The sequence below is a fragment of the Malania oleifera genome, chromosome 4 (genome assembly GCF_029873635.1).
Source record: "Malania oleifera isolate guangnan ecotype guangnan chromosome 4, ASM2987363v1, whole genome shotgun sequence".
NCBI classification, from domain to species: Eukaryota; Viridiplantae; Streptophyta; class Magnoliopsida; order Santalales; family Ximeniaceae; genus Malania; species Malania oleifera.
Window position 1 is genome coordinate 44,783,753 of NC_080420.1, and position 12,549 is coordinate 44,796,301.

Consider the following 12,549-nt stretch of genomic DNA (forward strand, 5'->3'; position numbering starts at 1 on the left):
GTTACTCAACATTCCGATTCATATAGCATAATAAGTCTTATAACCATCTTATAAAATTTTTCTTTTAATTTTAAGGGTATTCTGCAATCACAAAACACAATTAAAATATTTCTCCATTGTGGGTGAATTGTTAAAAAAAAAACACTTTGAAGAAGGTGTTTTTGAATAGTTTTGAGAGAGATGAGGAGAGAAAAAAAAAAAAAGGGTAAAGAGACAAAAAGATACACGAGAAAAGAGGAAAGTTATATTTAAAAAAAAATTAGAACTTGACTTGTGGATATTATTTACTTGGATTTGTTTTAAACCTATGTAGGATGATTTAAGATTTATTAATGCTTGAATTTTAAAGTTAGAATTTTAAATTTACATATTCATGGTGGAAAAAACATAAAATTTTGAATTCAATCTAATAATTTGATTTGATAACTATTTGAAATTGACTTTAAAAAATAGGTTAACTAAGTTTCGATTAACCATTTAAAATGGTTCCATTATGATTTGCATTTTTTATCATCTTTCATTCCTACAAAACACAACGTAAGAATCTCCATTAAAGACACCTCCCACAAGAGTAGTACAGCATGAGCACTTCTTTTGTCCAAGCAACAAATGTATAAAGAAAAACTCGATGACCATCAAATTCACATGTCACTAATAAGAAATTTCCATTCAATAATAACAGTAATAATAACAACATGAACATGTCAAACTTGGGCCCCCTCAAAACTCAGCTGCAAAGTTGAATGCATCTTTTTTTTTGGGTATATTGGAGGGTGCCGGGTACAACATCCCTTGGGCATAAAAAATACTCTCTATCTCTCTCTCTCTCTCTCTCTACTAACTGCTCACAACAAGGTTCTGCATCCCAGGTACTAGATCGGTGGCACTGGAGCAACCTAGTTCCAGTTGTCTCATTGAACTCCTCAAACCATCACATGCCTGAGCAAACGCTTCAGGAGAACTTTTAAGATTTGCCACCTCTGTCTGCATTTCAGCAATTATGCCAGTAATTTTCTCCAAGGCGTTCTTCATAGCAGATACCTCTTGTGGGGGGTAAAGACAGGCTCCCAGCTCATCAACCTGCAGTCCAATTTCCTGAGACAGCTTCAACAATCTTTCTAAAGAATTTACAAAATTACTCTGCTCCTTTGGATCTTCCTGCTTAATCAAACCTGTGATGGAGCGGATAAGTTCCTTCTGGACCCCAAGTGTTTCAGATACTACTTCAATAGCCAATTGAGCAATTTTCATCTCTTCAGGTGACAGGTCGTTGCCTAAATCTCCATCACTTGAATTGTCTTTATCCTTGGGGCTGCTTTCTGCTTTTGCAGATGCATCATCAGTGGCTTCATCTGTCAAATCGGAGGAACCTGGCTTGAGCTCCTTCAACTCCCGAAGAACATCCTTGATGGATACTGCAACATGTGTCATTGCTCGTCCAATTGCTGTAACATTTGTAGACGGTGTCTTTTTAAGAGCAGAACAAGCATCCCAGACAGTGCCAACAAGCTGTGGAATTGGAAGTTTTTGGTCTTTATTGCAAGATCCTACATGTCATTTAAAAATGGCATTGAATCACCCATGGTTTTATGGAAGATAAAATGAAGAATAATTTGTTTGGACGAGACCAGTTCAGGTGACACGACAGTTGAGAAACGAATCATACATGACCCCTTGAATCCCATTTCCATGCAAACAAAAAATGAAAAGAATTTAATTTGAAATTATATATCCTAATGCACACTTGAATCTGCTCAGAAAACAAGCTTCAGTTGCAGGAAGCTCTATACAAGCCTTGTAGTGTTAAGTGATACAAGCTCTTTTTCGAAGCTGTTCAGTTATGTTTGTGGTACTTTTTCCCCCCAAGGTCGGACGCCTATAACTATATTGGCGCAATGCAATTGGATACCTTGTATTATATATTCTTTGCTGCTACTTTTTCCTCCTTGCACAACATCAATTACCTGGTATCATTTAGGATGATACAGGTTGGCTCTTGGATCTCCTTGCTCTCGAGATCTCTCCTTGTTTTTTTTAAAATATGTTCTCTCATAAAAAATGCTTTATGACGCAGTAGAGTCCTACATCAAGCACCACATTCGTTAAGTGTTGCTCAGACCGCACACGGAAAGTGGTGTGAGCTCATATTGGTTACACTTCATTTAGGAAGAAAAAAATTTTAATTAGTTAACTTTCATTTTATTTTATTATACTTTTATTTTTATTCTAAGTGTCTTAAACTGAAAATCGTTTCCAAGTAGAAGAAGACTGTTTATTTTCAAGCAGTAGCCCTTTTTCAATTGCAAATGAACAGTCAGTTTTTTTGGAGGATTGGAATGACATCGAATTAAGGTTTTATCCCTTTTGCTTTAGGACTTTGGTTCTTGCATCAGTTGGTATAAGAGCTATTGTTTTTTTTTTTTGGATTACGCACCGGGTATCCACGTGTCCGTTTTACGGTCCACGTGACTAATCCTGCACCCCTTGAAATTGACCCCACAACTCCACTACCCCATGTTGCAACCCTCACAGCCAAGTGCCAACCAGTTCCCTACTCTTAGCAAAACCATAGTTTCACCATTACTTTCAATTGTTTCTCCAAATTGAACCCTTAGCCCCATCACATCATCAGTCAAACAACAACCCTCTCAATTGAAACGTATCACAGCCATAATCTTCAAGCCACAGTTGCAGAATCTTCATTGAAGTCATATCTCAGCTCTAAGCTCCCACAGAGACCAAAATTGAAACTAGTCAAAACCCAAAGCCATTGGTCATCAGCGTCCACTGTGACTCCAACCTGTAAAAGCTCTAGCCCCAAAACTCTGCCCTAATCAGAATCATGGATTGTAGTCTAAAAGCGCCTATATGTCCAATTGAAATTGAAGGATAACTCAACGTTGAGCACTGTAACCCAAACACCACTGATGCAAATCCAGCTGGAGCCCTTGCTGCCATCATTGGCATTGCAGGGAGAGAGGAGCATGCCCAATTGGCTGTGCTTCATTTAAATAAATTTTAATTTAATTTAATTTTTTATTTTGGAATTTTGCTTAAAATTTTATCCTAGGAAAGTATATCAGGATTGAAATTTGTTTCCTAGCAGAAGGATTCTTTATTCTCAAGCAAGTAGCCCCATTTAAATATCTTCAACTGTAATAGACGATCGCTTTGCGGGAATTTGATTTTGAATTAGGGTTTTACCCCTTTTTTGTAAGGATTTTAGATATGTAGGACGGGGAGTCGGTTATTGGATGGATACTTTGGCCCAACTTGGAGACCAATTTCAAATAATTGGGTCAACAGATTGTCGGGTCCCAAACCAGATGTGTTAATTAGTAGTTATGTGCGTTTACTTTAATTTGTTGTTATGCTCAAGTGTATGTGGAGTTTGTTAGTAATAGATGTGTCTTTTTTAGGATTTTATTTGCACTTTCATGTATTTTAGCGTTACAGGATATTAAAAGGCAGCAACCTCGAGCAAGGAGATCATGCAAAGGCAGTTTCGTGAATTTGAAATTGGAGAAGAAAGAAGATGGGCAGGGGGGAGGGGAGGGCAGGGGAGGTACATGCGATAACTTCCAATTTCAAATTCACAAAACTGCCTTTGCATGATGTCCACACACTAAGTAACCCAAAGGTGGGTTTGAGGGATTGGGAGTCAAGTTTGAGGAATTTGCATGAACAGATTGGGTGTTGACAAATTTTGTTTAAGGGTCTTTGGTGGTCTACAGTTTCCATAAAAAATGCAACATGGTGACTAATGTTGAGCTGTCCGCAAAATTGGTGTTGTAGTCTGGTAGGTCACAAGCATGGAAAATGCCTTGGAGACCATTAATAATACCTAGAATTGGCTAACAAGGGAAGTTGCAGCCTTGGGGAAGAGGCCGATTGATTTTCCCACCAAATAAGAATATGACAATGACTACTGTTATTCCCCACACTTTTGAACTGCGTGAAGGCCTAAATGATCATAAGAATAGGAGAATTAGGTTCAAAGTTTAAGATTCATAATAATGGTTCTCCTGATGAATTTGATGAGTGGGTGTATTCTTTGGAGAACTATTTTCAGTAGTATTACATGAATGAGGTTCAAAAACTATATTTGGCTAAATCAAAATTGAAGGGAACTGCTTGAATTTGATTGATTGAAAAACAACCGATCTTCATAAGGAAAAGATAGGGTAAGATCAGAACATGAGATGAGATGAAGTGAGCCATGCAGGAACAATTTGCTCCCAACTACCAACAGCATGTTTATCTACAACTTTTTTATTTGACACAAGAAGTCAAGAAGACAAGACAATGATTTATTATACCATTCTGCCATTTGGCTATTCATGCCAAGATAGACTGGGAAGAGAGTACAAATCAAGTAATGATTACTTCATATTGGAAAGGGTTTAAGTCAACTCCTGCCTCCAATTTTGCTGCATGTCATCTTGTCATAGTTGGGGATGTAGTGCAGGTTGCCATGTGGTTTGAGAAGACTACAAGTGGAGTTGCATGCAAGAGGTCAATTGTGCAATTGAGTAAAGGAGTTTAGACTACAACCCCTTGGAAGACTCCAGAGCACTCAAAAACAACTTCTAAGTCCCAACCAATAATCAAGTGCTTCAAATGGCAGGGACCAGGTAATGACAATTGCATAAAAAGAAGAAGCTGATGCCCATCAGGTAATACTGAAGCTGAGACAGAAGTCCCTATTGATTTTAGAAGAAGATAGCAACATGGAGATTGCTTAGCACTTCCACCCATCCTCTCTTCCCACAAAGTTGAAGGAAATGAGGATTGGGAATGAACTAGCATTTTTCCTACATGTAACCAGCCTTGCACTTTCTTTATTTATCTTAGTAGTTGTACAATGTAGTTGCAGAAGAAACTGGAAGTTGAATTCAAAGATAGAGCCACATCCTGGTCCATAAAAGATTGCTTGGGTTGAGTTTAACGAAACTACTGGTCATTTTTTCATTCATTGTAAGGTAGCAAGATACATGTGGAACAATTTGTTTTCATACTCTGATGAATATCGGGTGGCTCCAGCTACAATTCAGGATTTTTTGAAAGTGAAATTTTTTGGTTACGGGAAGGACAGAGGAAAGATATTTTGGGACTCCGCTGTTTTTACAATCTAGTGGTACTGGTTGCTTTGGCTGGAAAGGAATGCTAGAGTTTTAAAGATCAAAAGACTTCTCCAAGATTGCTTTACGAAGAAAGTTAATTTTCTTGCTTCTTTTATTTTGGGCTCATTATTTTGGGGATTTTGGGGGTCTTTTGCTGTCTGACATTCAAAGGGATTGGAAAGCAGCTTTGATGTAATTTGTTGTTTTTTCCACATTTTTTATTGTGTGCTCTTTATTTGGGGATTTCTTATACTCATTTCATTGCAGTTATGTTTTGTTCGTAATAGATTTGTTCTATTATCTTTAAAAAAAATAAATAAAAGATTGCTTGGGTGAATATAACAACTTGAAGGTCTCTATATGCTGCTAGCTTACCTTCAAGATTGATTTGATTGTGGAGACAGTGCAGTGTGATATCCTTCCTCAAGATCTGTCATATCCTTTGGATGCATCCATGATGATTTGACAAGAGGGTGAAGCATAATGCCTATGAAAATTTATATATCATCTCCATTGACAAAAAGAGATTTAAGTTGATGCTATCTTGAGCTTTTCCACTGACCAAATTGAAGTGCCCATCAGTCCCTTTCTTATGAAGCATGATGATTCCTTACATAGTGATGGACTGCTTGGTGCTTTTCCCAACTTGATGAAGTCCAGTTTTTTCGGGCAAGAGGGAATTGATGTAGGATGGGAAGCATGTTATTGGATGGATCAAGTTGGCCCAATTTGGCAATGATTTCAAAGAATAGGGTCAAGGGATTGTTGGTCCTAAAACCAAATGTGTTTAGCTAATTAATAGTTATTAGGTGAGTTTAGTTAAATCTGTAGTTAGACTTACATGTATGTGGGGTTTGGTTGTTATAGATTAGTCTTTTTAGGGGTTTCTTCATAATTTATTGTATTTTCAGTCTTTCCCATGCATGCACATTTTATAAAGACAGTTTTGTGAATTGGAAATTTGAAGTTAATGTGTGTCCCACCCCATCCCCCAGTATCTTCCCATCTCTGTTGCGCTCCCTATTTTCTCTCTTGGCACTAACCCTTTCTGCTTTCTGCTGTTCTGCAAAATGGATCCTTCGTTACTTTGACAACCTAGAGTACTCAGGCTTCCATCTCTAATTTCCCTCAACTCAAATCCAATACAAATGCTCCAACCCTATAATCAATATTGTAGGCTATTCTTTTGACATCCCAAGTTATGGCTATATATCAAAATTGTAGGTCATTCTTTTGACATCCCAAGTTATGAGCTATGTAAAACTTTTAATAAAATGAACAAAGAAACAAAATGATTGCTCAACAATTGCAATGTACCAGGTTTTCCCTAGTTACTACAAACAACTGTCACTATTATTGAAACTGCATTTTCAATTCCACCTGCATGCATATGCACCAAGCATGGTTGTCAAAATTGCGATCAGGATAGTAGGATCATACAATCCTACTTTACTAAAACAATCCTAATCCTACCTAGTACCGCAAATTGGTGAGGTCATAGTAGGATCATAGGATCACAGTAGGATCGAAAGATCCTACATTCATCCATATTTTTATAATCTTTACTAAAATACTTTTCTTATGGGCTGGGCTTTTGTCCTGTATAACTTATACATGAAATGGATAACTTATTAAGTGATTTGATCTATTTTATATTGACAAAATTATGACTCAAAATTTTACGGTCTGTTTGTATCGTTGCTGTTTTTGCTTTATGTTTCTGTTTCTGAATAGTGAAGAAACAAATTATAAAAATGTGTTTGTTTATGTTGTCAGTTTCCTATTTCTGTTGTCGGTTTCCAATTGTTTTCCAAAAAATTGAAAACTAGATTTTATGTTTTTCAATTGTTTTGACAACCTGTAGCCAAAAATTTTAATATTCAGGAAAAACTTTTTTTAATTAAATTATTCATTATACACTTCTAAATTAAAATCAAAATTAAATGATGATATGAATTCAAATATAATTAAAATAAAAATATACATAAATTTAAAAAATAATAATAAAACCAATTACAAAATACTTTCACTATTTTTCAATTGTCATGTCCGATAAAATTTTTATTGTAAAGTAAAATTTCAAAGTAAAACAATTAAGTAAAATAATTTTAATAAATTTTATTTTCATTATAGTATTTTTTTTCAATGTGTATTATTTGTAATTTTATTATTTTAATCATATTCCTATAATATTATTTAATTTAAAGATGAAAATAAGCATTTGCTAATTATGCTTTTAATTTGTATTATTTTAATAAATGTTAACCAAATAGGTTGTTGGTTTTTAGTTTTTAGTTTCTGCTTCTAGTTTTTGGTTTTCGTTTCTTGTTTTTATTTCTCTAATTTTTGAGAGTGATATCAAACAGCTCCTTACTATTTCGTTCATTAATGATTATTAACTAGTGCAAACTTTAAACTTTAAGAATGAAGACAGATAAAAATAACACATTGATGCATTTAATGATAATAATGATAATGATGGTGATGATTTTAGTAATCGCCTTGACTAAGTCATTGATGATAGACTTAGTGATATCAATGAGACAAATAGTGGCTTGCATGTTGACACTTAAATAGAAACTAGCTTGATAGTTTAGCTTTTGTTTGTTAAGAATTATTTTGAAAAAGAAAAATGGATATTCATGTTGTATGGTTGTTTATTGACTGATTTGTGCCAAAAATTATGTTTTTTTTTTTTGTAAGTGATTATTTCATTTTCTTTGTAAACCGATTTGATTAAGTTAGGCATTGAACAATTTGAACACTTAATGTTTCTTCTTTTTGTAATATGAGGGCCCTACCATTGATACTTGTAAATTTTTGGGTCTTTAACACTTACTAGCCAATTTTGTAGGTTTATCTCATAGAAGTTCATGAAAAACAGCATACAAATGCATTGTTTATATTTGCTTATGTATTTAGTAGAATCTTATGATACTTGATCTGACTCTACAATCCAGTCTTGCAAACCATCCTCGTGATCTTACCTAGGATCCTGATTTTAATAACCTTGGGCACCAAGTGATTAATAAGTGCATAGTTAATTCCACTTATAAGGTGCATGAGTGTTTGTGCATGCGTGCGCGCGCGCGCGCGTGCGCGTGTGTGTGTGAGAGAGAGAGAGAGAGAGACATACCATATGAACAGAGAGACTCCTTAAATAGCATAAAACTGCAATCAACAACATGCTTCACAGATGCATGGATGCAGGAAGAAAGAGTTGGCCCTGCACCCACTCTACTTCCATGAGAAAGCAAAAGGAAACCCTGTAAGATATTGAAATATGCTGACATGTTCTCCTCCAGTGTTTTAATTTCAGGTTTTTCTTCTGCCCAAAGCATTCCAACTGCATAATAAAGCAAAGGCAATTAAGGACTTGGGACCCTAAAACTGTTGTGCCAAGAAGAGGAAACTGGTATGACCTATCCTAATGGAAGAAACAACAAAAACAGGATCACACTTCCCTTTTACATGCACCACCAGCTCATTAAATTTATTTAAGACCATTTATCATTCTATAATTTCTGGTTACTTGAACCCTGACATTGTTTTGCCATGGAAAGATGCAACACATAAAACATATCCCCCATTCAAGAAACCGAAAAAAAACAAAAATCATATATTCCCTTTACAAATAATACAATACAGTTATCTTATAAAATTTGTTTAGGATTGTTTGTCCTCATATAATTCCCTTTAAACATGGAAACAGCTTTGACATCAATAAAGGTAAATTTTGGAAACTAATTTTCATTTTATTTTATTTTGTTTTCTTTATGTTTTATAAGTGGGAACATTATTTATTATTGACTATGAAGAAATCACCATGAACGATAAGACAGCTATACATTTTTTATGCTGCTACAACATGTATTTAAAAAATTAAAAATTAAAAAACCATACTACAATTCATGGCCATAAAATATTTGTTATTCCACTGAGGATATTTTTTGCCACAGCAAATCCTCCTCTGCAAGTTAGAAGTTCAAAACAAAGTTTACAACTGGCCTAGCATCCGTTAGATATCCAAATCATTAAAGGCATCTACAAGAGCAATTAAACATAAGCCTGTGAACAACACTGGCAAGTCCCTCAAAATAAAAAAAATCTATATTTCGTTTGGAAAATATTATTTTTTATTTTTTCTGAAATTTTGAGATTTTTAGGAAATTTAAGTTTTTAGGCAAAAATGATTTCAAATTCCTACCCAAGCATTCTAGTAAAGGTAAGCCACCATCCCTGATAAAATAAAGTGGTGGAATCCTAAAACGGGCCACCACCTCTAACCTAATTAATTTGAATAGCAGAAACCTATATAACCTACTGCAAGCTAACGACACCAGCCATGCAATTTGTGATAGAAACTTTCATAAAGGCCATCATCCCAAAGGACCCAAACTAACATGATTTTGAACAATGGGAATCCCATTTAATTATCAGGGTTGTTGTCTCATTATTTTTAGGAAAAATAAGCAAAAGTAAGTGGACTACAAAATTGGAATCGAAAGGCAGCTAAATCTGAAGGAAGTTAAGGTCTGGGAATTAAGTTACAAATCAAGAAGGCTAATGAACTTTGAGGAAAATCTGTTAAGCACCTCAATATTTCTTTTTTGGCCTTCTTTTTGGAAAATTAGTATTTTTAATCCTCTAGAGCTAAATGACAATTAACTATATTAGCTAAAATCAACCCATAAATTAAAAAAAAAAAAAAAAAACCACATATAGATGCATTCAATTAAACTCTCACAGATAATGATCATAAAACTGTCTAATTAGAGAATCATAAGTCAAACAACTAAACTAAATGAATGATAAAAGAAACAAGGCCTAAATTAGACACAGATTATAAACAAATGAACAGAACATACAATCAAATGACCCTACACAATTTGGGGGGGGAAAAAACTACATTTTTTCTTGAATTAAGATCAACGTTATTTAACACCTAACCATAGGTCCATAAACTGAAATAAATAATTGAAGAGCACACGATTCAAAAGACAGTGAAATTATCCTAAAAAAGACAATGAATTCATAATTCAGCGAAGAAGCAATTTTTTTAAAAATACATAACTAAATAAAATCAGAGTTTCAATCCAATCATGAAAGGATGAATGTAGAAGTGAAGACACCAAAAGGATTGCAAGGTAAGAGAAAAAATGGAGTTTAATTGGTTGTGAAAGAAGAAAAAGAGGAGGATAGGGAGAGAAAAGTTCATAACCTAGAACAGGAGGCAACCATACAAAATAAATCAGCTAGGAAAATTTTTGAGTTATGCCTCAAATCGCGCCTACACCTCATCTTTTGGCATGCGCCTTGTGCAACTTTTAAACATTGCCTCGCCTTAGGTGATCTAAGGCACTAGCTTTACACTACACATCTTACCAACTAGTTGGTCAGATCTTATCCATGCATGCTCAAGCTTGATCATTGGATGTTATAGGGTCTCTGCCTACTCTCAGGCCTCATGATATCATAGGAAGATCTGGCTTGATGGACTTTAATTGGGGTCAACAAGTGGTGGTTTGGTCCCTTTAACCAATCAAGTGCCTGCCATGTGTCATTCAGGACACATGTTCTTCCCTCGTTCTCTTTCTTAGCCACATGTCACTCGACACTTGAATCATTGTACATTGATCCTTACTCTGTCCACACCCACTCCACCTGCCACTAGAACATTGGAGCTCCTATGATGCCCGGTTTTCCTCTCTTGGCCCTCTCTAATTTATCAAATTACTTGCATGAAACAGCGCCTCTCCTGCCACAATAACTCCCACCAAGAAAGATCAGCAAGGTTTCTCAGTGCTAGTCTGCTTGACCCATTTAAATATGCAAAGACCAAATTTGATTACATACCTACTAGACAAGATAAACTTGTGCTCTAAAAAGAACTAAAATTTTTAAGTTCCTCATTTGAACCTTTCTAGCCAATCTATTTCTTGCATTCAATTTTATTTATAATTTCAAGCACACACAAAACTCCAATTCCAAGATCATCACCCCTTTATTTTTCCTTAATAAGTTTTGCATCATTATGTATCTAACATGTCGAGAAAAATTTAAAAATAAAAAAATAAGAAAATTATAAGTTAAATAAATAGACCAAATTTGCAATAATTCAGATTCTTCTGAATTACTAAAAGAATTCGGAACTAAGTAGCCAACTGTATTGCAAAGTACTTCAAAAGCAACAAAAGGAGCACCAACATGCTGACCAAATGTTATTTTGGTTGTTTTGCAGATCCCATTTCCTATAGGTCTTTTAACTAAAAATGATTTGTCATAATGCCATCTTTCTTGCCCAGAAATTTTTAAATTCCATAAAGTATTAAGTGTGTCCTGACTCCTAACAAGATGCAGAGCTTCAACAGTTGAAGTAGGACATAGTATATATAGATTACACAAAACATTTTTATAAAATAGATTGAAGAAAACTGTACCTATAGTAGCTTGCTTGGAGACCTGCTCTCCCATTTGTATGACCTCGCCCCAGCTGACTTTCTCCTGAGAAGAAGGTGCCTGGTCCAACACCTACATATATAGAGAGACTTCAAATCAGCGACACACAGAAGGGAAAAAAAAAAAAAAAGGCGATAGAGAAGGAGAGGTAAAGAACTGTATTGCAAAAACGAGAACAGTACCTGGAAAGTCTCATGGATGGTATCCAGATGCGAACCGAGTGATCGATTGAGCTGCTCTCTTTCAGCTCGTGTCATCTCTCTTTCTTTCTCTCGCTCACACTCTTCTCTCTCTGGTTCTCTCGTTTAGGGTGTTAACGAGTTGAATGATTTTAATGAATTGAATCAATTGATATCCCTCATTGAGTACAAATTTGCGCCCTAATAAAATATCGGCTGAGTACAAATTTATTATCTTATCTAAATAATAATTATGAATATGATGTAATATATATTTATTTTATTTTAATAATAATTAAAAATTGTGATACATGAATTCATTCCATACAAAGAAATATTATCCGGAAGTCGTGTCTACATTTTGGACTTTACCCTGATCAATGAGATCTAGGGGTGGAGAACGCTGATCCATAGATTTGGTGTTGCACCAGGGGGTTCGAAAGGCTCGTTGGTGACTGAAATTCCTATATAATAAAAAAAAAATACAAAGAAATCTTAGCATTGATAGTTAAAAATAATTTTAAAATTTAGAATTAAATTATGAATCAAATTAACATATGATGCTATTTCGTAATAGTCAGATAATTAGTAGCTATAATTTAAAAATTTTTTATTATACAAAATTTCAAAAGTATAGCAGCATAATAGACACCTCACCTTATGAAATTAAATAAGTACAAGAAATTCAAAATTAAATGAAAAATTATATTGGACATTTAACAAATGCATTAAATATTCCAAAATTCAAATAAGAAAAAAGTATTTAGTTACGATTGTTTAGCTCTCCA

The 12,549-nt window shown here is 34.6% G+C and overlaps 1 protein-coding gene across 1 annotated transcript; it reads right to left on the reverse strand.

Annotated features, from left to right (window-relative positions):
* Positions 1 to 646: 646 nt before the first annotated feature.
* On the reverse strand, positions 647 to 12,003 carry LOC131153023 (uncharacterized). The gene is made up of 4 exons (XM_058105035.1): positions 11,765 to 12,003; positions 11,564 to 11,654; positions 8,260 to 8,469; positions 647 to 1,547 (listed from the first exon to the last, which is right to left on the reverse strand). Exons 1-4 carry the CDS (start codon positions 11,837 to 11,839, stop codon positions 838 to 840), a joined length of 1,086 nt encoding a protein of 361 aa, XP_057961018.1. The 5' UTR covers positions 11,840 to 12,003; the 3' UTR covers positions 647 to 837.
* Between the last annotated feature and the right edge of the window lie 546 nt (positions 12,004 to 12,549).